We start from the raw sequence: 27,248 nt of genomic DNA on the forward strand, positions 1-27,248 counted from the left end.
CTAAGGGCTGCTTGGAGCTTTACAGCTATTCTAGTGGAACCTTTCCCCACAAAAGCAGCTTTAATTGTAAGAGGTCATCCATTACCATTTTTCCTGGCAGCCAAGTTGGCAAGCTCCACATATCTGGTGTAGCTCTGGCGGAGCTCTCTTCCAGACGCGTTGCGCCAACCCTGCCAGGCAAAGACCAGTTCATCATAGTCCCTGGACTCAGCCATGATCTTAGTCAGGTCTGTGAAAATACCAAAGAAACCAAACTGTCAGGGTGATGCAGCACAGCATAGCTTGAGTAACATGGGTGAATGCAGTGCGACTGCACATCTTTAGCTTTCTTGTGCCAGGAAATCAGTAGATCCTGTGTTGAAAATATTAGCATCATGCCTGGCTCCACCTCTGTCCTCACAGCCTGATCTCATTGTTTTTTCCGTTCCCTCCTAGCTTTTTGTAATCCCACCCCTCATTTGTATTCCATGTAGTCTGGGCTGTTCATTGTTTTGTGTTCATAGCCCTTTTGTTCATGCCTGTACGTCTTTATTCTGTTGGTTTGGTTTCAGTTTTTGTAAAATTATCATGCATAAGTTCAGATTTGACCTTAACCTGTCTGTACGCCCCTGGTTTTGGTTTCCCTTCATTAAACCTTGCTCCTCTCAGCATTTGTGTCCACCTCTTCACTCCATGACGCCCCAGGCATCACAATTACTCATCAGTTAGCAATTTGGAACTTTCCTGTGATAACTTGAGAGTCTTGAGAGTATTTTTACTATCCAAAGAGCAGCTATAAATCATTAACATTATTTATTGTAATGATTTATCTTAAACATAATGGAACCATGTTTGAGTTGAGACTTTACACCATAAAAGTTATCAAAAAGATCTGGACATACAGTATCTAGACAGCTTGGATATTTATAGTAAAATTCTTGTGCTACATTGTAATCATTGATGTATGTATATGAACATTTTATTGAAGATAACTCACCTGGTTCAAGAGGTAGACATGTACCATCCTTTCTACAGACTTTAGCTATACTATAAGTGGTCTCCATAGAGGCCAGCAAGTTATTGTACTGTAAGAGAAGAGAGAATTGGCATGGGTGAATCAGTCCAGTCACACAGTGCAATTTATTTTCATATTTTACCAAAAAAGCACCAAAGGTTTGATAAAAGACCACTTAGCATTTCACATCATCTTCAGTCATATTCAAGAAATTGCACTCTTTCTCCCTCTCATGCTCTCTCACTCTCCCTCTCTCTCTCTCTCTCTCTCTCTCTCTCTCTCTCTCTCTCACACACACACACACACACACACACACACACACACACACACACACACACACACACACACACACACACACACCTCTTTCAGTTCAGCATCACTGAGTGCGGCCCTCTCTAGGTCACTGAGTTTCTTTAGGATCCTCTTCACTGATTGGTCCTGGAAGTCAGTGGTGTCATAGTCACGGGCTTTCATCCCAAAGGTGTTCGTGTGGGCAGCCATCTCCAGGTTTTTCCCCAGCTGGCGATACAAATTCATAAAAAGGTCAGAGGCATAGAACAACTGAAGACAGAGGTACTATATACAGAAATGGATTTAGACCTCACCATTATCTGCTTGTTAATTTCATTGATATCAGTGTTATAAGCCCATGAGGCCTCGGTGTATGCGTTCCAGACTGACTCTGCTGTGGTGTTATACTCAGCCAAGAACTCCTTTGCCTGTGTTTCATTTGTTATTTTGTCTGTTGGGAGTGACGAACATGGGGAATTAGTACAGTACAACTCACTAATTGGAAATATCTTATGCCAATATTACATCTTTGATAAACTTTCTAGACCCTTTGCAGTCAACCTTACCAATGCCTTCAGGATAACCATCTGGGACAGGTGGCATCCAGTCAAAGTCAGGCCACCCCAGTGTTTCATTGGTCAGGTTGTTCTGTACTGCTAACCAGTTGGTTACAGGCTCGAAGTACTGCATCAAGGCACTGGCGTCCATTTTGTTTGTGCCCAAAGCCTCCTGCAGCACCTCCGTCCAGGGCTTGGACGACCCAGCACTCAGGACGTTCCTGTCAAACAGGCAAAGAACACTCACTTGCAATAAGCTGTCATCAGAATAAATTTTACAACATACAAAAAGCAACAGAAAACCTGTGACCCAGAGTGAAAATGGCAGCAAACAGTATCTGGTCTACAGTTGGTTTTCAACGTACTTTAAAATGTCCCCAGCTTGACTTGAATTGTAAATGTCACACTTGTGCAGTGGTCCAGTGTGTCCAGCCTCCTGACAAAGCTTCTGATGAAACTGGAACTGAAGGATGAAACTCACAAAATACCTACAGAGCAAAGAATAAGGCAGTAGTACATGAAGACAGTAACTAAACATATTGGGATTGGATATCAAGACATTAATAAGTGGTGGCATTACATGGTAATCTCACCTGATGTAGGGGGTATTTCCTGGAATGTGATATTTTGCTCCAGGGTCAAAGTGATCCTCTGTCCGCTTGACTGGTGGACAGATGCCTTGATATTTTTTTCTGTAAAATATAGTAATTAGATTAATAATAGGATTAAGTGTTTAAATAATAATAATAATAATAATAATAATAATAATAATAATAATAATAATAATAATAATAATAATAAATTATGTAAGTATTATTAAAATAGTGTTTATATTACTGATATTGACTTAAGAAAATATAATTGTATCTGTACCATTTGCTAATGGCAAACAAATAGACGGACAGATTTCGTATGTTGCTGGAGTGTCGAGTCAAGTCAAATCAAATGTATTTATATAGCATTTTTACAGCACATATTGTCACAAAGCAGCTTTACAAGTGCATGGGTCAGAGCAAGCCAGTGTGTGCAAGAGAAAAATAGAAATAAGATGATAGAAATTGCAGCTCTGAAAAACATACCTGAGATACCACCACTCTGCATTGTAATGCTCAGGGGGCGTACGTCCACTGAACACACCCCAGCGCCACTGATCAATCAGATAACCAAAAGGAAGGAAGGCAATCTTCTCCAAAGCCATCTTCAACAGGTAGTTGAGGTCAGTCTCTAAATTGTGAATGCATGTATTTTTCCATGAAATCGGTCCTTCTAAGCATATAATAGACCATGTTCAATTGACTGTTGATTACATTGTTTTAGTTACCTTGGTCATCGACAAGTGTGTCCAGCAGGCCAATGGTATGCAGGTGTTTCGGTGTAGAGACAGAGAGAGAGAGCACATCTCCAATGGCTTCATGAAAGCCAGGATTGGCTCCAGCCCTGAAGCTGACTGGCTGGTTTTTATATTGCAGGTAATACTGCACATGGCCCATCTCATGGTGCACAGTGAAGAGCTGTTCCATAGTCACTGTAGTGCACTGCTTAATCCTGTCAAAGGCATTGTTGGTATATGGTACCAATGTAACAAACTAGCTTGTCTTGAAAAACCTATGTGACTTCATTTAGGTTCCACTATAGATATTTATGTGGCAATACGAAATGAAATGAAATGAAATGTGCCATATTTGTCAATTGTGAATTTACACCCCAATCGAAATTTGTCCTCCGCATTTACCCATCTGTGCAATTAGAACACACACACAAACACACACTAGTGACTACTAGGGGGCTGTGGTGCACACATGCCCAGAGCGGTGGGCAGCCCTAGTCCGGCGCCTGGGGAGCAGTTGGGGTTAGGTGCCTTGCTCAAGGGCACCTCAGTCATGGCCTCAGGTCTGGGAATCGAACCCACAACCCTCCGGTCACAAGACCATGACTGCCCCTTTTGCTAATACCTATTGCTAATACATATTCCTCTGAACTGCTTCTGTATCTCTGCATAGCCAAAATTAACTCAGATTTGTCACCTGAAGTCCTCACGGTTGTAGAAGTCCCAGGCAGAGGCGTGGCACACCACCTCCCGGCCATCATTAGGTTTCTCCAGCATAGATTTATTCCAGAACTTATCGGGCATCTCCTCCATACCCAAAGATATGAAGAAGTCCTCAGCAACCTTGAACATGCGTTTTGCATTATAACCCTGAGAAAACACAATTCATTTGTTAATTTCTAATATTCACACTAACAATCACATTATCTTACGTGTCCTGAAGTGCTCCAGGATGTCAGCCCTTCTAAAGAGCTTTCAATTTGAAATGCTTGCGGTAGGATGTTCTAAAAGGGCATTTATTAGATATGTTAACACTGAATACTGCAGAATAGGGTTAATGCATACTGGAAGACTAGTGGCCATGATTTGCTTACTTGTGTAACCATGGTTTGGGTCACATCCACATTGGGCTTGTCAGGGAATGGAATCATCATGCTATAGATGTTGTTCCAGGTCTGTGCCCACATGTTCCCTGCAGAGGACCAACACACACCAGTGATATCAGAACCTTTCTGTAAGGAGCATCTGGGTTAACCCAGGGCACACATAAGCTGTAGTGACACACATGGTGAACACTGTACAGAGAAGGAACGTACCAAGCAAATGAGCAGGAATGGGCCCTTTAAGATTAATATACTTAGGACCATAGAAATCATAGAGCTTTCGGCGAACAAAGGCATGTAGGTTCAAGTAAAGAGGCTGCAGCTGTTGGAAAAGGTTCTCCAGGTCCTGCTCAAACGTTGGAGACTCATACCATGAACGCCAATAAGCACCCGTGTCAGTAAATCCTGGGGAAGACATGCATACGTAATGTTGCATTAGAAACTTCTTAGTCTTTTGCTTCTTCTACATTCCTTTGTCTACCACTGAATCTCTCAGTCCATAAATCATGTTTCTCCATGGAGAACAACATGCTTACCATCCATAGTTGAGGCCTTGTTGCTGAGCTTGACAAATTCAGGGTAGAGGGTCCTGAGTGGCACCCCAGAGGCATTGTGCCAGCCCTCCCAGGCATACAGTAGTTTTTTGTAACTCCGGGAGTCAGCCATAATCTCCTTCAGGTCTGTGATTGTAAATAAAGTAAGCTTTTTTAAAGTAAATAAACAAAATGACATTAAAACTGCAAAAGAAATTAATGAAAAAGCTGAGGCATTTTTTCAGCGTAAATTCTTTTCTTGCAAATATTGTTATAATTTTCAAAAAATTGTACCAGTTACCACGTGATTCCACTATTATGTACACTGGAACTCTATATGCAGTTGCATTCTGAACACAAATGATAGGACATATTTCTCAAATCTTGTGAAGAATTTATTGTAAGAAGCCCACTACACTGGCAGTCTGCCACATGACACCGTCCAATGAGAAACAAAGTGAGCTGTGCTCTTCTCATTCATGTGCAAATGAGGATGCATGAATGCTGAAGACATCACAGTGAAAAGAAAGAAGCTTGTAGACATTTTTTAAAATAAATATATGCTGAGTAAATCAGCCCAAAACAATCTAATGTGATGTATTGTGATATTTTGACTGTTTTAAATGAAATATGTTAAATAGAATGTTATCTGGCAAATAAACAGAGAGATACAAAATGTTTGGAACTAATGCTTCTTCATAAGTGTAGTTGGACTCACGCCCATCTGATTTTTTGGACAGTCTAAACAGAGGAAGAGCTGACTTGGGTGGTTTGTCGTCCCCACTTAGATGTTGTTTGAAAGCATGTCAGACATCCATTTATTCCTTTTCCTGGTTCATGTCTGCACTTTTCCTGCCTCCAACCACTGGTCCTACATCCACTGTGTCTGTAGTGTGTGATTTTGCAGGTCCCCCAATTTTTCTTTATTGCTTGAATCTCTGAGTCACCAGACAGGTAAGTCCAAAAAGAACATGAACCATTGCATATTAGGGTAAAGGTTAAAGGTTATCAGGTTTCTGAAGTGCAGTGGGTGATTGCTTACCAGGCTCCAATAACCAGCACTCCTCATGTTTAGGACATACTTTTGCTGTGGAGTAGATGCTATCCATCTGACTCAAAATGGCATTGTACTAAAAAGAAAAATATATATATGTTAATCTGTATCCTTCTTAACTACAGGACCACACAAAACACTTCTATATATAATTTTAAATTGTGTGTGTCCATATATACTGTATAAATGCATATTTATATGTGTATATTGTTATTGTTAATTAGTTAATTGTTAATTAATTTATGAATCTATTTTTTATTATACCGTCTTCAGTCACACATTTCTCAGTTACTCAGTGTTTATTTCTGTTCTGCAGAGCAGCATGTCATTGTGACAACATGTGTTGTGAAAAGCGCAATACATCAAAAATATATTTGATTTGATTTGATGTAGACTAACCCTCTCTCGGTCAGCTATGGGAAGATTGGCAGGTCCCAGCACATTAATCTTGGAGATGAGTTTCTTCAGTTGTGGATCAGTGAAGTTGTCCATGATGTCCTGAGTGAAGATCTCCTTGGCCTTCTTTCCCCATGCTTCCACAAACGCTTGCTCCTCCAAGGATGCCTGCACCTGTGCGCATATTCAACAACTTAAACAGTTAGTATATATTTAGTATGAAGATAGAAGAACAGGATATGCATCAGTGAATGGTATAAAATCAGATCAACTTGAATTTTACATCCCTAAATAATATAATGTCAAAAAGTGGCTTTACAGAGATCCCTGTCCAATCTGTGAATGTTAGTCAGGGGTGACAGTGGCAAAGACAGACTGATATGGAAGGCCTGATAACGAAGCAATCTGATAAAGAAGCACTCTGATATGGAGTGAGACTCAGAGGTGTATTTCACACGGTCTCTGTTCTGGAGAAGACAAGGAAAGAACTGGTTTTGCTTTACAGCAGAGTGCGTGAAGCGCTGAAGACCTTTGACCTCCTCTTATTTTTTAACTTGACTTTGTAGCTGCTTCAAAGACTTTATGTATCTGACAACTGTTTTTATGTTCTTGCACTGAAAAAAATGAATTAATAGACCTAACTCCTCTGAGCAAATAGATAAATACCTCATGACTCATAAATGATAGAGGTGATTTAGCTTTGTCTTAGCTCAATACTGATATTGCAACAGCAATACTGATATGAGTTAGATAGCAGTAAGAATGAAAGATCTTTGAGACGATGCGTTTCCTCTGCTCTTCTCCTTTGATATGTTCACCAGTAGGGTTTAATGTTCCCAAGTGGCGCACACACTCAGAGTGTCAACTACTGGAAGCAAATGAGACTTCAGCATAAGCCCGTTTGGCATATTGAGCTAACACCCACTGCTCCTGAGTACTTCAGGGTATATTAACCAATTACCATGTCACCTCTGCCAGGGCATAGGTCACTCATAAGTGACTCATAAGTGACTCATAAATCACCTCTATCTGTTTTTACTGTCCTGAGAGGACTGCAGCCCTTCTCTGCCACTGATTAACAAGAGGAAAGTAAGTGATAACCCAAAAAATGGTAAAGGAAATTACACGTATACTCTTGTTTTCACATCGGTTATACCACTGATTTACCTGCACTGCTATGCAAATGAATTGCAAACTGCCCAAACGGTCTAAAAGTTTGCATCTTGTTTTTCCAAAAGAATAAGAAAATGTTTGTATTAAAATATGGCTTAAAAAATAGTTAAACTTGTTGTGTAGAAAATACTAGTCTGAGTGGTTTTAATGAAAGAAAACCATAGGAACCAAATCTTTTGACCACAGTAATGGACGCCCAGTGGCATTCCACACGTAATTGGAATATTCTTCCATTACAGTGGTGCCCTGACTGGAGATACCTGATGGGTCTGGAGAGTGTTTCGTTTGCACCCCTTTGTGATTTCGATGAAGCATCCACTGTCAGCTTTTTGAATAGCGCCCCCCCCCCCCCAACGTCTCTCTCTCTTTCCCTCTCCCTCTCTCTCTCTTCCTCCCTGAGAGCTTTATTTTTAGAGGCTAATTAAAAGTCCTATTGACTGAAGCAAGCTGTGTGGTTTGATTCTCTGCACTGGTTGGCCCTGCTCACACTGTTCATTTTGGAGATGACATTATGGCCACTTTGGTTCACTGTTGACCTTCAAGTATCTGCAGCACGGCAGTGTATCGGGTTTGTTTATTTCTGCGTTCCTTGCCTGCCCTCTCCCATCTTGCCCGCCTGATCTGCACCTGTTAGATTGGCCGACGATGAAAAACCCAAACCACTTCAGCCCACTTCTGCATTTCATACACTACTGTCACCACACAACCAGCGTCAAATCCAATTTGCAGACAGCAGAACTGAACCCAGTGTTCATAGTGAATAGGTGTCTATCTGTGGAATGTGACTGATGGGTGTTATTGCTTTGATAAGCCAATAACCCTGTATGGAACCCGTTTGGCTTGGGACAAAGACACACCCCTCTGCCAGGCCTATCCAACACAGCTCCCTTGGATCAGATGCACTTTGATCACTGTGTTTGATGTGCCTGGAACAACAGATGTCACACCAGGGAAGCCGCAGACTCGGGTCTGGTCCACTTGAATTCTGCTCTCAGGCTGAGTCGTGGAGGAGTGCTTGGGCGTGTCAGGTCGACCTTGAGGACAACCAACTAAGGTCAGATTGAGGTCACACCTGTTGGGCATAGCAAGGCTGGGCGTAGTTAGTGCTGTGCAACAGTGTTGGGACAGCTGTCGGGTGCATGAGAACTCTGCGAGGAGATGCCCGGTGTGTGTATGTGTGCGTGGAGGGAGGTCTGGGGGGGGGGGGGGGGGGGGGGGGTGTGGTGTGGTGTAGGCAATGGGCAGTAGTTCAGTAAGGCTAGCCCAGGATCAGTCCTCTCTGTATGATCTATTTTGCTCTTGAGTGCCCAGATCTGTTCCTGCTGTCAGAGTCTGAAATACTCTGAGTTGCTTTGATGTTCATTTTGTTTTGTGTATGTTGAAATGTATATAGAACAAATGTTTAGACCAGTATAATTTTCCATTACAGTCTTATCATGTTTACGGGGATGCTCATTCCTTCATTAACATTTACGGCATTTAGCCTTCATTACTTATTTCATTATTCACAGGCTTAGGGTCCTTTAAAATCATATCATTTTAGTAATACAAATTGCAGTCACTTGCAGAGTATATGTAATTTCAGTGCTAGCAGTTGCATCATGATCATTTTGAAAGCCAGACTTCCCTATCTTATCATAGCCGGGCCTGTGACTAAGGTGGCATTTTCCACAAAAGTCAGATTTTCCCTAAAACTCTAATGCTAAGAGCCATGAAACTGCCTATAAAGCTCAAGATGTCTGACACATGCTGCTCCTTGAACAACATGCACATGTGGTTCAGATTTCCCGCGGATTACAACAATGACTACATCTAGAACACGTCTGTGTCACACAGCTGCCCGTACCTGTTGCTGGGAGTTGTAGTCCGTCAGGTTGGTGTTGTACGTCCAGCTGGCCTCTGTGCTAAAGTACAAAACTTCCTCTGCCGTACTGTTGTAGTCGTCCACAAACTGCCAGGGCTCCAGTTCTGAGTAATCCCCAGGCTGCCAGTCAGGTCTTAGAGCCACGTTGACTCTGAACATGAACAGAGCCAGCAGCAACACACCCGAATACATCATGGACATCTAACCACAGAGCAGAAGTGCATAGAAACTGCACAGAAGAGGATCTGCTGAAAATGAGCCTGGCTTATTTTCAGTGCAGACCTCCACAGACGTGTGTGGAGATCTCTGCAAACAGGAGGTGTACAGGCCACTGGAGGCTCCTGTGCAGTGGTCTCTCTGTCTCTCTTTCTCTCTCACTCCCCACTTTCTCTCCCTCTTTCCCCCTTTCGCCCCGCCTGGCTGTCGGTCACTCAAGCTCACAGCGCTCACAGTCGGCGCCTTTTAAGTGCCGTTTAACCCAGCCCACCCTCTATACCAGCCTTCCTTTCTCAAACCCCAATGTGTGCAGCCAACACTGTTTCTCCCTCCCCTCCCTCCTTCTCTCCCACCCCCTCCTTCTTTTCCTCCTTCTTACACTCCCTTCTGTCCTGCCCTTTGTCCTCATCTTTGGTTAGGTCCCTTCACCTCTTTCTGTCTCTGTCTGTGCCTACATGTCTGTCATTTCTTGTAATGCCTGTTAAGAGGTAAATGGGGCAGTAGATTGGGACCAGGCGGGGCTGGTGTGCCTGGCAGCCTACGCCACTGCTACAGCCTCTGCCTCGTCTGCTCCTGCTGTCAAAGATGGTAACGATGCTGCAGATGGAGGATGAGCTATGCAGAGTCGCTACTGCTCTCCGTCTTTAATCAACATGCTCGCAATCTGTCAAACAGCTCATTCTCCCACATATCCTAGGGTGGAGTGAGAGAGGGAGAGAGAGAGAGAGAGAGAGAGAGAGAGAGAGAGAGAGAGAGAGAGAGAGAGAGGCTATGGGGGATCCTGAATAAACTAAAGTATACGAGTAGTGAGGACGAGAGGTGGGAGGGCCTGATGTGATTTCTAGGGCAGCTTTGCCCCTGAGCCATTTGTGGAGAACATCAGCAGTTCTCCCCACAACTGAAGCAGCAGGCAACTCAAGTGATCCACCCTCCACAGGGCTTCCTTTGTTTCACTCATATGTAGGAGAAATACCTAGAGAAATTAATTAATTCATGAACTTTGAAGGTCTCACTGAACAAAGACAGTCTATTTGGTGATGGTCCCCAGGTTTCCCTTCTGAGGATTTAATAATCCGTGTCCTCTCCAAGAGGATGCCTTACTTTTAAACCAACCTAGGCAGAAAACCAAAGCAGGCTTCTTGCTGGATTCTTATTGTTATTATAAATATTATTCACGGTTGTTCTTTTTTTCTGTTAATATTTAGATTGGAAATATTTTTGTTAAACCTTTTGGAATCAAAGTGCTGAGACATTAATCTAGCCAGGGATTAAAAAGGCATTTTATAAGAGTATATATTTTTTAAGTATAATAGTTTCATTTAGTTAAAGATTTTCCTGCTTTGTGGCCAAAAATCTCTGTATCATTTCTGCCAAGAGATCTGTGGAATGTGATGAGAAGCATTACTTGATCCTGCTGTCAACTATAGGAAACTGTCCATCTCATCTACAAATCATTGATATATGGTAATTTTGGAGACCATTTTATCCAAATGGACTGATATTACATAGGAGCAACAGAATGGCATGGTGTCATGCACCATGGAGTGGATGTAAACAAAGGTGAACAGTATATTACAACAGAGGGCAATGGAATAGCACAGATGTGAGCATAACTGTAATGGAGTTCACTGGAGCATATTAACAGGAATGGAATTTGATGCAATGCAGATGGCACAAATGAGAAAACACGATGGGATCCAAAGCGATTTCTTCCCACCGCTGGGGAATCCTGGGAAGAAAGAATCCATTACACAACCATGATGGCCATGCCAAAACAAACTCCCTGCTCCTGCATACTACACACAAACAGATGAAGGCTGAAGTGTTTCAGAAACACAGAATTCAAGCTGCGTAGCTGAATTGCTATAGCCATGACTGGCTGATGGTTTCTGAGAGTTCATTTCTTATTTTGTCCCTGTAGAGTTTATTTGAGGCGCTTTTTGGTTTGTTTGTCTCTGTGTGTGTGTTTTTTTTAGGGGAGAACTTAAAGAGCTCATCCTGTATTGACCATGTCCAAAGTCACTCACTGAGCAAGCACCATACACTTGAAGGGGAAGACCACTGAAACCAGTCCTCAGCACAGTATGAACTTCAAGCTTTCCATTTTGTTTAAAACATAATATAGTCCCTGTGGGTATTTCAAGTATGTGTATAGTAATTCCAACTGTCTATGCCAGGAAAGAGGAAATCACAAACTTAGAGACCATTGTTTCTTCACACTTCCTTATATATACAATTAGGAATGTTTAGGAAAATTACTTGCCTTGAGTTATTGGTGCACCCTTAGTTTAATTTGTGTTTGTTTGCTAATGTCTGCTCTGCAGTGAGGCAAAATTCCTGGTAAGTTGCCCTGGACAGTCCTGGACCATCCTGGACCATCCTAGTCCTGGGATTTAGATTGCATCCTACTTTACCTTGGTTCATTTTGTAATATCACTGTAGGACAACAATATTCACACTGCTACAAATGTTAAAAAATACTAAAAATACTAACTTGATATGTTTAGAAAAATCTACTTCTTTTTACATATCTACAAATATGTCTGAAGTCAATTATCAAAGGTGCTGCCACTAATATAATGGCCATAAATAGCCTGATAATTATCTGAAATAATCTCCCCACAGAGCAGATCATAAGGTATTGTCAACTTACTGACAGTTTTCTGATCATTGTCCCACCTTGTGTTTTTGGTATCATTATGGGTCCAAGGCAAAGGCTTTTCTGTTATCAAGTATGAGAGGGGACTGTTTATTATTTGAACTGTAACTGATAACACATAGTTGATATGCACAACACTTCAACTTTATTGTGTTTGTAATGGACTTTGTAGAGATAATGGAATTTGTAGATAAACTCTGCCAAAATATTTCCTGATAAGCAGCTGAATACAACAAGCAGACTTTATCAAATCAGTTTCTCTAGCATAGCATTAAGTAAGTTCATTCTGCTCCATTTACATAATCCTTGTATTTTACCACGCACTGACATTGCCTCAAAATTACTACGGATTAAAAAGCGTAGCTTGGATGATAAATTGCCACTTGAGCTTGATACCAACTCTATCACTGTTTGTAAACAACATGTCTAATAAATGTTAATATATATAATAATAATATTATAAATATAAATATAATAAATATAAATATATATTGTCACGTTGAGGACCCCGGCCCCTCCCTTTTGGGCGTGTGCTAACGTTGTCCACGTGCTTTGTCTGCGTCAGTGGCTCTCCGTGGTTATGGTTATGTCGTGTGATAATCTGTCTCACCTGTGAATCGTCTCGTAATCACGTGGGGCTGATGTGGTTTGTCTATTTAATGTGCGCTCGCGCAGTGTCCTGTGCTCGTCGTTGTCTAAAGTCTACACGTTTCTGTGTACATGTGTGAGTGTTCCTCGTGCGCTATTGCGCAATCATTGTGTGAGATTAAATTGACCGTCTGTTACGCAAGGATTCAGTGTCTCATCCTTCGCCCTGCCCGCGCGTCACATATATATATAAATGTTAATATATATAATAATAAATTATTTCATGAAGCAATAGGTTCTTGATACATTTACATGGTTTTGTTTTTCATATGTTTATGTGCATACCTTTTTAATGTTAAATGCAAATGTATAACTTAAAATTTTAGAATATATGGACAGAAAAATCAAACAAATGTCTCTACATGTATAGCTAAACCTACAAGTTATGGTCGGTTGCGCAGACCATCTATTACAGGAAACCCTCTCATATATCTGAAATATGGCTCATATGGCTATATATGAAAATGAATGTTCAGCTTTATTGTGGTTTCTCAATACCACAAAATCCATGTGATGTTTGCATTCTGTTGGGTTCCAGTTCTTCTTGGCTTCCAGTTAATGATGAACTTCCTGTTTGAGTATGCAAGTCGGGCTGCAAATTTTCCTCTGTGACTTCCCTTTATTATTTGTTCACAGAAAAGAAAATTAGTCTTCCATTAACAATCCATTAGGAGCACTGAATACTTCCTATAAGTCCCAGAACAAATACAGCTTCATTATGACTTTAAACCCAAACTCCCTGTGTAAATAATATGGTACAATCAGGAAGAGGCAAAATAATACAGATGATTAATGACAAATCCCATTGTCAGAAAGAATAACAATCCATTTTATAGTATGCACAATCATTCAGTAATCGTTGCAGAAATGTAATAAGTAAAACATTAAAAGCTTTTTGCATCACTGAATGTACTAAATGTTTTCTGTGCCTTAAAATTGCTTAAACTATGCCTGAAAATCATCATTTATCCTTGGGAGTTCCACAGTCAGTGTTACCTGGGAACATGAAATGAAAGAACCTTTGTGCTGATACTGGCAGACTTCTCTCTCTCTCTCTCTCTCTCTCTCTCTCTCTCTCTCTCTCTCTCTCTTACATACACACACACACAGAGAAAATCCTGTCTCTTGCTTGCAGTTGCTTCAGCTTGGTAATTTAATTCACAAGCTGTAATGAAACTCTGTGAAGTGTGGCAGAGCTATGATTGCCCTCAGCATCCAATGTCCACAGATAAGGCAAGACATGGCCTTGGTTCTGCACACCCCCACAAATGGGAAAGGGGGGTGTTGAGAAGAGGTGTGGAAGAAGGACAGAGCCTGTGGAATCTGATAGGCTTTTGTTAAAAACTTTGCTTTTGCACTATTATTTTGACTAATTGAAACCTGTCATAGAATGGTCTGTTTCTCTTCATTCAACAACAATAATAAATGTTAAATTACTCACTTTATTTTATTTTTTTTATTATGATGTCTTATTTTTTATTGGTACCACAAAAGAAAAAAGAAAGGAAAGCTCATAGCTAGTGGATCACTAATTATTGGGTTAATATATATTTTTATGTGAGTTTTGGTTTTATCCTGAATGTAAGAGAGAGAGAGATAGGCATGGTTACACTGTAGGGTAGACACAGGACATCCCAGGGAGGTTTGTCTCAGTGCAGGGCAGTCTCCATGCTTAAAAGCTACAAGACTGTTGCAGGTAACCCTGTAACCACTGAAAGTCTGCAGGGTTGACTGAGGTATATGCTGCACACTATTTGTGTGCAGTTTTTCATGCAAAGCAAATACAATAAATGAGTTTGCTGAGAAAAGGTTATATAGTGCATATGTGATTACTGCCATTAAAATTATGGCTTTAATGGTTAATTACCATGATTCAGCAGGTCTAGCTGCCTTATGGCCTTGGTTAGTCATAACTACATCTGGCCAAATCATTACTCAAGACTTACTGGAGACTAGTACTGGAGGTCAATTGTGCTGACTTTCCCAAAGGCCTACGTTGTCAGAACAAATATGTCTATTTCCCCCAAAAGTATCAATCAATCAATCAATCAAAGTTTATTTGTATAGCGCTTTTAACAACTCAAGTTGTCGCAAAGCAGCTTTACAGGATTTACAAGGTTAACAATACTATGGGTCCAGAACCCTAATGAGCAAGCCAAAGGCGACAGTGGCGAGGAAAAACTCCCTATGATGGGGGGAATAGGAAGAAACCTCGGGAGAACCAAGACTCAAAAGGGAACCCATCCTCCATTGGGCGGCCCGTTAACACACAAATACACAAGTCACACACAATTCACACAATCAGACTAGGTAAAAGGTAGAATTGAAAGTTCTGGGTTTTGATATTGTCACTGTAAATGTCTGTTGATGAATGCCAGGCTTTCATTCCGTGTCGTAGCAGTGATGCTGGTATTGTAGGCTCCGACTGCAGTGTTACTCCCCAGGTGAACCCCGGCATCAGCACATCCACCGGCAGCCAGACCATCCCCCACGTGCCTGCAGGGGCCTGTATCCAATCGTCTTGGGTAGAGCCATGCAAGAAGATAGACAATACAGACTGAGTGGACATGAATTTAAACCACCATTGATTTAAATGTACATATCTCACGTGCCAGTGATCAGCATGTGGCTCCGGCAGACTAATCTATAGCAGCATAACTAAAGGGAGGGGTTCAGAGGTGACCACAGGCATGAGGGCTCACTGAGACATTGCTTTCCAGTCAAGTCATAGTCACAAATAGAGTGATGCCAAGACACAGCTGGATGACAGCATCAACATCTCAGATCACCAGAAATCTCAACGGCTGGGGGCCCCCAAGCCCCTACACCTTACAAGGGGAATTTTAGCTGAAGGCTTGACTAAACAGGTGAGTCTTAAGTCTAAATTTAAAGATTGGAACTGTGTCAGAATCTCGGATTGGTGCTGGAAGGCTATTCCATAATTGAGGGGCTTTAAAAGAGAAAGCTCTGCCTCCGGCTGTAGTTTTACTAATTTTTGGAACTAGGAGAAATCCAGCATTTTGGGAGCGCAAAGGGCGAGATGGGTTGTAGTAATCAATGAGTTCACTCAGATATTGTGGGGCAAGACCATTTAACGCCTTATAGGTTAACAGGAGAACTTTAAATTCAATGCGATATTTAATCGGCAGCCAGTGTAGTGCGGCGAGAGTGGGACTAATATGATCGAATTTCCTAGCCTTGGTTAGGACTCTAGCTGCGGCATTTTGTACAAGTTGTAGCTTCTTTATGGACTGTTTAGAGCATCCAATTAGAAGACTATTACAGTAGTCCAATCTCGACGAGACAAAAGCATGAACTAGCTTCTCTGCATCAGCTAATAAAAAGTACAGACTGGTGACGCTGTAGCATCTGCACATTGTACATAATTAGATTTACTTGTGTCTGCTATCTTGAAGTTATTCCTTCTTTCACTCCTTATCACCAGACAGACCTCATTTGCAGGGGTCCAGGGATACAGATGTTATTGAGAGAGCATGTGGTGGAAGAGCATTAGACCAATTGAAGAGTAATATATAGAAATCAGATGGGAATGGTACCATTTACATGGGAATGTTAGCATAATGTTAGACTCACTGTAAATCCCAAGCTATCAAAATTCACCTTCCAAGCCCTCCTACACATAGAGCATAACCCTCCTGCACAAAGAGCAGGAGCAAAGGAAAAGATTCCTGAATTTCATTTCTCATACTGGGCCACCACTACTTCTCTGACGGTATTTGCAGAATTGTCTAAAGACCTGTTCCTCAAGTTAACATGTCCTACAGAATCAGGGTAGCAAACAAGTTGGGAGAAAGGATTGTGGTAACTCCTTTTGTGGTTACCTCCTCTTCCTGTCAGACTTGGGAGATAGCTTCCTAACTTACATTACTATAAGAAGGTCAACATGTAACAAAAGAAACTAAAATCATGAGAAGAAAAGGACCCACTTGGTTGAATGAGCATTTAGTCTCTTTGATGTTTTGATGTACACTAGGTTTTTATGATTGATGATGAACAGGAAAGGCTCAGCCAAATTGTCTAGCCAGTGGTGCCACTTTGCTAAATGTTCACTTCCTGATTTTCAGTGTTGTAGTTTCACTCAGCAGGCAATGACTTCCTGGAGAAACACAAGCAGGGGAGCCGTTAAGGAGGCTCCCCGTGCCTCTGCAAGTGAATGGCTGCAACTCCCTCCACAGCAGTGTCCACCTCCTCTATTATTGCCTGGGTGGGTAAGGGTGCTTGAGAAGAGGGACAATATTCAACCTCTCCTTAAGGGTGGGAAAGGCCTCCCCAGCCTCCAGAGTCTAGAGTATCTTATGGGGGTTTTCCCTTTAATTCCACAACGAAGCTAAACCCATGTATCCTGTAGAAACTGAAGACTGCAGTTCCTTGATACTTTGCCATTATAAAACTGCATCTACCGTGATACTTTTGGGTTGTGACTGTTGGGTTTTATCTTTTAGAGTATTAATTTTAGAGCATTTATATTTTGACTGTATAGATTATACGGACACATGCATAGTAGAACAGACTTGACGTGTGCAAGGTGAATAAATTAGAATGTCATCAGTGTAGACTATCTGTTGACAAATAGAAATATATACAATATAAAGAACATGTGTCATAACTAAATGATCATGCTAAGAGTCTTGCACTCATTCCTCTGATTATAAGGTCTAGTTATCACACCATCAGTCACTGCCTACTCAGAAACGTCAGCATTCTGAATCACTGGCCTACCAGGATACTTAATTTTTTGCCCTATATATTTGAGTTAAAGGTGCTGTTCTTCATGAACGCCATTTTTATGCTCAGCAGAAACCATTTCAGTATGAAGTATTCTCTGCCCCTGCAGAGTTACTGAACTATTGCTGGGATACTTTTGCTTTCCCTTTTTTGACATTTGGTTTTTGCCTGCTCCCTGTATGCCTGTTTCCTGTTGACCTCTGGAATGGAATTTTACTACTTTTTGGCTTCACTTTTTTTATATGGTTGTGATTGCTAAATCTTTGTCTCGGTATGGATTGTTAAACTACCTTAGTGAATTGCAAAGTTGCTCTACTGCTACAGGGTGTTGCAGGAGAGGGCAGTAGAATGTAATGAGATGCCTTGAGCTGCCTGTAATTGATACATGGGCGAAGGTCACTGTCCTTATTTTGTACAAAAAAAGTCATGAAATAGAAGGAAGCATAAAACAATCCCCAGCACAGTCCCCTGGTCAGTCTTGGTCTTGTTGAATACATTAGATAATTATAAGGTATGTAGAAGGAATGAGGGCCTGTTTGGAAATGGGAGAACTCTCAACAGAAGTTGACGGCATGTTGTTTAGTACTACAGTTGTGTTTAGTAATCCTTGTTCTTCGTGTCCATGTCCATGGTAAAGTTTTTTTCATTTATTTCTTTGTTCCTTATGTCTGGTAAACCTCTACATGTTAGTTATGTGTCTAAGTCTGACTGCCTACCCCGATATGACTATGGACCATTTAAATTACTCTGATTATCGATTTGGATGTAATAAATCTCAGTCTTCTCAGCATTTGCATCTGCCTCCTATTCGTTCCATGACACGACCCGCATTACATACAGACCAGTCAAACAATGGTGCATTGAGAGAGCAAGACTCTGGTAGGTACTCCTGCTGGAAAGGATCTCTGGAGGTTTCGCCTTCGGATTTCCTTAAGTTCCAGTGCCTACAAACCAGAGACACCAAATGCTCTGGTGCTGTGGGCACGGACGTAATATGGGGGGGGCGGGGGGGGGGGGGGCAGTTTTTACAGTTAAAACCAAATACAGTTAAAATCCCCCCCAGTTTTTACAGTTAAAACCAAATATATAAATAGCGACGAAGCCATGTCCCCCCCACTTTTCAACGGTTAAAAAACTAATATTTAAATAGCAACGAATCTAGCGCCAGGACCATGCAGAAAACGACCGCTCCGAGCTCTGCTCCGGTAACACTTTATGTTCAATGCCCCCCCATCAACAATTTTCGTTCGCCACCCCCCCGTCAACAAAATTTGTGTCCCCCCCACCTATGAAATCAAAATTACATCCATGGCTGTGGGTACAATGATGTCTCGTCATCCACATGTGTTATTGACTGCGTTGGGCGTCGAGACTGCCAATAAGCGCCAAGAGTCTGCTCTTCTTGAAAAATGTTACAGGGAGGAGCGATCTGTTGTGCAAGACGGAGCTATATCGAAGGAATGTGTAGATGATCCATGGCTTTATACCCGCTCTGAAATGTCAGTGCAAGCTCCCAATGCCTCGGGTGAGGTGGAGCAGGCACAGTAAAAACCACCAAGGGTATCTTGTATCTGTATGTTCCTCCAGCGTCTCCCAGACTCCAGTGGAGGCGGAGGTTTCACCTGCCACTCATTCAGTCTGCCTCGGTCTGCGTAGATGGGCCACGCCCTTGGCTCCAGTTTCTGTGACCCAAGGGGGGGTCTTCTCCGGTTCCTGAGACCCAATAGACTTCTCCTCTTTCTGAAACCCAAATGGGGTCTTCTCTGGTTCCTATGATCCAAGGGGGGTTAGTTCTAGTTCCTAGGACTCACGAGGGATCTGCATCTCTTCCTGAGGCCACACCCCTGGAAACCCCAGGCCCGCCACCACTGAATGTCATCGCCGCACCCCTGGAACCTTCAGGCCTGCTACTACCAAGCGTTGTTGCTGCACTCCTGGACACATCGGGCCCACGCCACTGGATGTCATCACCGCTGAATGTCATCACCACTGAACATCATCGCTGCTGAACGTCATCTCTGCTGAACGTCATAGCTGCTGAACGTCATTGCCACCAAACGTTGCCGCTGTGCCTCCGAGTCACAAGGAAAACAACCAGAACATTCAGCACTGCAAATAATTCTCAAGATACTTTGGGCCCATGGCTGGTGACCAATAAGATGGCGATGATGAACAAAAGAGAGTGGGAGTGTCTACGGCAGGAAATGTGATCCCCACCCCCACCCTCAGCCCTCCCACTCCCTTTTTTGAAAAAAAAAGGCTATATAGTTGTACGTAGTTGTGGGTGGTGGGTTTCTCTAGTTTATTTTTTTTTTATTTCTGCAATCACCTGTGTGGCTTCTGCACTCACTACTATTACCAAGCAGATGAGGAGAGAGCTGAAAATGTCTTGGCGGAAGTCAGAATTTGCTTTGTGTGGGTAGAACAAGTGAGCAAATAAAATGATCAAAGGTGAGCAAATAAAATGCAACACTTAAATCACATGTATCTTCTGGTCCCAACAAACAGAATGTTGTGGTTGTGTTTCATGAACAAGCATAAGGTTCTCATTGGTACACATGATGTGCAGAAACGTGACTTCTAAAATGATTGAAGGTTACTAAAGGATAAGGACATCCAATCAGAACAAATCCCTGCCGTAAACAGACTTCTTCCATCAGATAAAACTCTCCACAGTGGCAAAATCCATCTGTTAATCTGTGAGCCATCAGATAAAGTGCATATTTAAGCAATTATAAGCAGCTAAAGTCTAGAACATAAGATAATGCCATGATCAGTTAGTGATTATAAGGTATCACTGAACATTACGAAACGATTTTGGACAGAAAAAAATAAGTCAAAAATAAGTGGAAAAAACCAGACACAATTAAATGGGAGCATCAGCATGACATTTCCATAATGAACATTAATGAGTTAATTAACAGCCCAGTCTGAAGAGGCTGAGACACAACAGGACACACAAATAAGTATCTTTTGTAAAAATGTGTTTTATTTCAAGAAATGAAATCTAGCTCAAAATCTAAGTGGATGGAGCGGAGTGTTACAAGGCATGTTTGTATAAGCACATTAGGAGTCAAAAACTGGAATCACACAATATATCTATTTATCAGAGAATATATATTCCTAACTGTGCGATTGAAGAACGGCACTAAAATCATGTGGTTAAAATCCAAATGTATTTGTTTGTGTATTCTTTCTCCCATGTTTAGGAGCACTATAGCCTGAGTAGCGTCAGCATTCGCCACTGTTCACCCCGTGTTTGCCGAAACGTAGTAAATTAAAAATGATAAAATACATCAATGGTATCTATGATTAGGGGAACTGGTGCAGCGCTAGCAGTAGCTCTCTATTGGTTAGCTAAAGCCTGCCCTCCTATGGTCACTTCACCTCATTACCTATGTTTAAGTGTCTTTAAAGGATATCAAGAAAAACATTTCCATTGTGCTTTAAGATAAGTTGACTTTTTGTTGTCTTTGTTCTTTTTCCTTTGTAATTTTCTATAAGCTACTCCATTTCCCCGCACGTTGTATAAGTAACAACTGCCTACGTATGAAAGGCGCTTTTGCAACCCTCTCTAAACAAGTAAGCACATGTCATACTATTTTCATCGCCGGATAGCCCACCTGGGTCTCCTTTACCTGTATCACTCGAGAACAACCACTTACTCGTCTCCGAAGTGACTGGAACGATCCACAATGAAGGACAGTAATACAGAGAACATAGAAAAGATTTTTGAAGAGGCACCATCAGCTAGGAAAGCTCTCCTTGACAACCACAGCAACCTCAACAAGGTGGCCGACTACTGTGAAAAGAACTACCTAAAAGTAAGACTTATTTTGTCAACGTAAATGTTAGAAAGCTTAAGTCTGTATAGCCTACTGCTGTTCTATTACATAAACGGTGCTTTTGTTTAGCGGTACACTTTGACAGTGGTAACTTTGGGAATTTAAGCCCACTGTACACTCCTACAATTTGATCTACTAGCTACACCAACAAAACGTTTTCTGTTTTTAAACGTTAAACTGTAGCCTATGTATGAAGAGGTGTACACACAATGCCAAGACTGTAATACAGTAATAGACTCCTTTAAGAGTTTTGCCTCCAGACATATTTTCTACTCCCCCACCTCTGCATTGTTTGTACTGGGTGTACAAGTCTGAACAGAGCGCGGTAGAGGAGAGGCTGCTCGGGCCTTCACAGGGCATTTCTGAGGTACTACTGTTCCAAACACGCTTATCTCCCGTGCACGTGACGCTTAAGGGCGCAAGTGTGCACATGTCAAACCGAATTTTATACATATCTGAAGTGTCGTAAGTTCTTATTTTGTTATATTTAGCTCTTGCAAACTGCAGTACTTTTGCAATGCTATAGTCTGTGAGAAACGCAAATAATTAAAGTTATGACGTTATGAAAAAAAACGAGGTATTATTACTGAAATGAAATGATTGGTAGAAATAGCCAGAACGTTTATGCATAAATGTTAACCAAAACAAGTAGGATTTTTTACTCAATTCTTTTATACATACATTTTTACAACAGGCGTTGTCACAAAGCAGCTTTTCAGAAAGAAATGAGCTTAACAGATACTTTGGATCTAGGTACCCCTGAGCAAGCCAAAGTAGATACTGGAAAGAAATAACTCCCTAATAGCTATCGAAAGAACCAACCTGAGAAGAGGAACCTGTCTTCCTCTGGTTAACACCAGATGGCAAACTACTAGTACAAAAAAGAGTATTTTTTGCAATAAAATTATTAGTATAGTGAGTCTAGAAATGACAAATGAATGTTGATGGTGTATTCATTACACTAGATGCACTACACATATAGATGAGCTGTGGACTCAGATGCACATACTGGTCATAGATGAGTTTATCACACAGCTGTGGGCTCAGAGGCACATATGGGTGCCTCCGCCACCTAAATGGTGCCTCCACAACTTAAATGCTGACGTAGGATTACAACGTAACAGTGCAAATTGCTTTTATGGGAAATTGTGTTTTTAGGTGCTATTCTTTACTTTTTGTGGTACTTTTGATGTAAAAAGAAATGACAAAACTTGAAAGTAAGAGGAAATACAGACATGTTTAGTTACCAAGAAGACAGCAATTCTGTACTCTTCTATACATGCTGATTGGTTTCACACAAAAATAGTTCATAATAAAATATATCCTTCTGAGCTCTAGGACATCCTTGGTTGATGACAAATAAAATTCAAAGTAAACTATGTGAGAACATGACATGTAGCTTTAATATGAAGAGACCACCATATGGCCATAAAAATGATTGTATAATGACAGCCTATAATAATACAACCTGTGCCTACACAATAGGTGGATGATACTAGAAAAGCTGTAGAGGAGTCCAAAGCCCTCACCACCCAGGCCCTGGCAAATGTCGCCTACCAGATCAACATCCTGGCAACAAGTGTGTTGAAACTACTGGATGCCCAGACCGTTCAGCTCAAAGAGATGGAGTCCTCAGTCAATATCCTAACCATGGTAGGATCTAGTGAGGAAGGTGCTTTGAAAAATGTTTAATGCCCCATTATCCCTTTGGAACATCTTACTTTTTTCATTGGTGTTTTGGATGGAGTTACACATGTCTCAAATGTTGGAGAATGTACATTATGTTGTTAATCAAACAGTAACGTTACTCTTACTCAGACAGTGGACATGTTTAAAGAGAAAGTAACACGACAGGAGATTGGCTTGCTGACTACAGCATGCAGAATACCCAGCGCTGACAAGATGGCTCCCCCTCAAGCCCTCCAAGGTCCCATCCTTGAGTATGAACGTGTTCCAATATCCTATGACAGTCTGGACTCACTGGGACATGGATGCTGGGATGCAAACAAAGCTGTATGCATTGAATCCTTCTTTTCTGTTTTGAAACTGTGAATTACATGTGTCAGTCTGATGGTCTGTGGCCCATAGTTGTGTAGATTCTGTTTAAGCCAATTTTAATTAAGTTTAATATATATGCCATGTTTGCAGATGGTTTTATATGTTACATGAAAAACATATTGCACTTATACTAGCACTATACCATAATCATCTTTGAAAAAGATATACTTTTAATTTCATGTAACTTTCTGCTTTAGGTACTAAAGAAACAGGCTGAAATGAATACACCTATCCAACAACCAAGCAGTCATGAAGGGGTACACTTAATTGGGTAGGTAGCAATGCCAAAACTGGATGCCCATACCTGGGGGAGGGGGTATTTATCTGAGATATATTTGCAATCCTCAGTGATAAAGTCCTCAGTTCAAGCACAATGCCTAGCTATCCTGTGTGTGTGTGTGTGTGTGTGTGTGTGTGTGTGTGTGTGTGTGTGTGTGTGTGTGTCTGTGTGTGTGTGTGACACTTGGCACGCTAAGCATGAATGAGAGGTACGCATTCGGTGAGAGTTGAGAGATTTTTTACGGTCAAATCCAATATCCAGAGTCATACATTCTATCCAAAGTCATAACCAAAGGGCAGTCCATAACAGAAGCAAAACCATGGCATAAACGAGGGTCAGACATAATGAAACATGAGACAAACAGAACTAGAAATGAAACGTAAGCACAAACCAAGACTTAAATGCTTACAGCATAGACTTGTATAAACATAAGACTTCAACAGACACATTGGCAATATCTCCAGACAGGAATGCATGCAATAACCAGCAGTCTACTAACACAAACACAGGGTATATAAGCACAAGAGATAACAAGGAGACAAACCGAGAACAGGTGACAGCAATTACAAGAGGCAGGGTTACAAAGGAGCAGGAGGAAAGACAGAGGAAGGAGGGGTGGAGCTAGATGTGATATTGTGTAATGAGAGATATAGGGCCTAGGGCCATGAGGCATCATCAAAACAGGGAGGGTCAGATACAAAAGAAGCCAGAGCCTGCTACAGTGGCACATCCTCCACAAACACACACAGCTTGTTGCTGAGCAGAAGAAGCACCAGATTGTGATCGGAGGCTAAGATCAGGGTGATCAAACAACCAAATGCTAGAGCAAAAACACCACAGAGGCACTGACTGGAGGAAGCAGAGCCGCAGAAGCATTAAATATGGGAGACACCACAGCCGTCACAAGAGCCTAGGGGTCTGCGGAAGTAGCTGAGGCAGACATGAGAGGCAGAGTACACCCTGGTGCTGGAGGTCAACATAGAAAATGAGACCAGCAAGGCAGCAGTGCTCAGTAGGACTTCCCTAGTGGAGCAGCCCCAGAGCAGCCACAAATGCTCAGGTCTGGTAAGGTACAGACAACAAGAATTATAGGAAAAAAAATTAGGCACTGGAAATTGTCTTCTTCACTATTAGTGAATGTGTTTAAATGCACTTTATAATCCAATATCTGCAGAAAATCAGTTTGAGATTCAAATCCAGTCAGCAATCTTGACTGGCAAAAATCTATCTTTGTTTTTTATGGTTACTAATGAGCATGTACTGCATTTCAGAGTCAACCCAAAAGTGTTTAATAGCCAGATCATAGTGCTGCATTTGATTCTGCTAGTCACTACTGGGATAGCTCCGGTTATCTTGGCAGGCACGCGCAGACTGAATAATCCGAATGACGTTAGGGTGCTGAGAAATCAAATTATTGAGCTAAAATCCAGCTCACTTTATTGGATTTTTTTCTTTTTTAGGCCATACTTCTATGCAAGAAGTGGGAGTGTGCTGTTTACATGATTATTGAGCAATCATAACTGCAGAAATCTGATTATGGTTGGACAATTGAGTGCATGAAACACACTCACTGATGCTATACACTTTGAGAGGAGCCTCCTCACTTGTTGAATCATCCTGGATCTCCATGCACAGTTCTTTACCCACCATGAAAGTGGGCAGAAGTTTCAGCTGGAAGCTAAGACGTCACTCTTCAATGACGCAGGGACTTGATTGAGGTCCAGTCCTTACAGGGACTGTAGGAGCTGCAGTGAATTCCCACCCACAACATTTTGAAAGGGTGTTTGAGGAGAAAGGGGATACTCAGAAGCCAAAAGAACAGAATTAACCAGTACAGTAAATTCTAGAAGACAGTATTGTTACACAACACCCAATAATGAAGAAGCACAGTGACATCAGGTTTTTCATTAACTCAGTGGAGGAATGTTTTGACTAAATAAAGAGTCCTAGGCCAGAACTGGACTTCGGCATCCTTGAAGTGTCCAGTCTTTTTCATGAATAACAATGAACATTGTCAAAAAAAAACTTAAAATTTTAATATTCATTAATAGGTTTCTGAATCTCAACATCCACTGTGTGCTATATGTGTCCATGATGAATACCTCCAGAAAAAGTATTATGTTATCTGCACATGAGGTTTACCTCTTCCTGTCTCTCATAGGGCCCCTGGAGGCATTGCCGTTCCACCCCCGTCAGTTCCTAACTGGGCAGGCTTTAGAAGTGCCGCTCCTCAAGCATGTGCTTCTCCTCAACCTCCTACTTCAGCCACTCCAATCTCCTCTCTGCCTCAACCTTTGAGTTTCTACACAAATAGACCACCATCACCACCTCCACCTTCTCTAGAAGTCGATTTTGAAGGCCTTCCACCTCCACCACCTCAAAATCCACTGCCTCCCTCCGACCCTGCTTTTACAGACTCATTTTTGCCACCTTTTCCAAGTCCCCAATCAGAGTTCATGAGTCTCCACCCACCCCCTCCTCCCTCTCCTCCTCCTCCACCAACACCCAACTGTGAAGGCTTTTCCTTACCACCACCACCCCCACCTTCCCAAAATGCATCTGTGGCCTTTCCTCCTTCTCCTTGTCCTTCTCATAGTACTGTACGGGGTCATGTTCCTCCACCTCCTCCACCTCGTTCAGATACTGGTCCCGGAGGACTTCCTCAACCCCCACCTGCTCCTCCTACACCCAGCTCAGCTTTTAAAGCCTCATCACTGCCTCCACCACCACCCCAACAAAGCACTTCTATACCTCCTCCACCACCTCCTCCACCTCCACCTCCTCCTCCTCCTGGAAAAGGGCATGTTCCTCCACCTCCACCACCACCCTTCTGAATCCTTAACGTGATCTTCTTTAAGCTTATTGTAACTTAAAATGAGCTTAAAGTATATTGTTTACTGTGCAGGCTAGAATGCTTAAAGACCCACCAGGAGTGGGCGCAGCTTGGGGGAAGATGTTCAGTACTACACAAGCTGAAACCTTTAATCAACACTAATAGAAGGCTAACACAACACTGAAATGTATGCTGTTCATACATGAGGTGATGTATGTTTATTATGGTTAGACTCCATTTCAGCCATTGCTAATTGTAATTTTAAATTAATTGTAAATACTTTACAGTTTACCAGAAAGATATAATTATGTGATATCTAACTCTTTGCCTTTATCACACTACAACATATATTGTACCTATATGGAAGAAAATCTATAATGAAATATATTTTGTCATAAATATCTATGGAAATGGCAATGTTTATAGTTTTTTTTGTTGTTGTTGGTTGTTTTATTTTACATATAGTTAAATAAAAGGCTGGTATTAAGGTGGTCCTTGTGAATTTGATAAACTCTTGTTCATGACTTCACTTTTTATCACATTATAAACTTGATACAAACAAACAAACAAACTGTAATTTACATTTTACAAATATTTGTTACCTAGTCTCAATTTCAAAACCTAGGACAACAGTATGCTTGTAAAAGTGAGAATTATTTTCATTTATTATA

The 27,248-nt window shown here is 41.6% G+C and overlaps 2 protein-coding genes across 7 annotated transcripts in view; one reads left to right on the forward strand and one right to left on the reverse strand.

Annotated features, from left to right (window-relative positions):
• ace (angiotensin I converting enzyme (peptidyl-dipeptidase A) 1) overlaps window positions 1-9,728 on the reverse strand; it is a 26,383-nt gene extending 16,655 nt beyond the window's left edge. For 3 of the 6 annotated variants that reach the window (XM_077000668.1, XM_077000666.1, XM_077000667.1), the window contains exons 1-16: window positions 9,275-9,727; window positions 6,259-6,429; window positions 5,848-5,935; window positions 4,809-4,952; window positions 4,486-4,677; window positions 4,264-4,361; window positions 3,867-4,039; window positions 3,164-3,387; window positions 2,922-3,066; window positions 2,436-2,534; window positions 2,208-2,330; window positions 1,852-2,063; window positions 1,600-1,736; window positions 1,355-1,513; window positions 977-1,064; window positions 86-229 (exon numbers count right to left, since the gene is read on the reverse strand). In XM_077000668.1, the coding sequence (XP_076856783.1) occupies window positions 86-229; window positions 977-1,064; window positions 1,355-1,513; window positions 1,600-1,736; window positions 1,852-2,063; window positions 2,208-2,330; window positions 2,436-2,534; window positions 2,922-3,066; window positions 3,164-3,387; window positions 3,867-4,039; window positions 4,264-4,361; window positions 4,486-4,677; window positions 4,809-4,952; window positions 5,848-5,935; window positions 6,259-6,429; window positions 9,275-9,493 (2,416 nt within the window). In that variant the 5' untranslated portion in view covers window positions 9,494-9,727. Of the gene's footprint in view, window positions 1-85; window positions 230-976; window positions 1,065-1,354; window positions 1,514-1,599; window positions 1,737-1,851; window positions 2,064-2,207; window positions 2,331-2,435; window positions 2,535-2,921; window positions 3,067-3,163; window positions 3,388-3,866; window positions 4,040-4,263; window positions 4,362-4,485; window positions 4,678-4,808; window positions 4,953-5,847; window positions 5,936-6,258; window positions 6,430-9,274 lie in introns of all 6 variants that reach the window. The other 3 variants (XM_077000669.1, XM_077000665.1, XM_077000664.1) reach the window with 1 other exon arrangement.
• Window positions 9,729-20,984: 11,256 nt separating this feature from the next.
• Window positions 20,985-27,056, forward strand: abi3b (ABI family, member 3b). Its single transcript, XM_077000676.1, has 5 exons — window positions 20,985-21,385; window positions 22,892-23,059; window positions 23,225-23,419; window positions 23,662-23,735; window positions 25,906-27,056. The coding sequence occupies exons 1-5, from the start codon at window positions 21,257-21,259 to the stop codon at window positions 26,576-26,578; spliced, it is 1,239 nt and encodes a 412-aa protein (XP_076856791.1). The 5' UTR covers window positions 20,985-21,256; the 3' UTR covers window positions 26,579-27,056.
• Window positions 27,057-27,248: the final 192 nt, after the last annotated feature.

This window comes from Brachyhypopomus gauderio, chromosome 3 (assembly GCF_052324685.1).
Source record: "Brachyhypopomus gauderio isolate BG-103 chromosome 3, BGAUD_0.2, whole genome shotgun sequence".
Classification (NCBI taxonomy): domain Eukaryota; kingdom Metazoa; phylum Chordata; class Actinopteri; order Gymnotiformes; family Hypopomidae; genus Brachyhypopomus; species Brachyhypopomus gauderio.

Bases quoted from the DNA above. Each gene is read 5' to 3' on its own strand.
- abi3b (XM_077000676.1), top strand. From the start codon at position 21,257: ATGAAGGACAGTAATACAGAGAACATAGAAAAGATTTTTGAAGAGGCA. The intron at 21,386-22,891 runs GTAAGACTTATT...CCTACACAATAG, and splicing joins GTGAAAAGAACTACCTAAAA to GTGGATGATACTAGAAAAGC. The intron at 23,736-25,905 runs GTAGGTAGCAAT...TGTCTCTCATAG, and splicing joins GAAGGGGTACACTTAATTGG to GGCCCCTGGAGGCATTGCCG.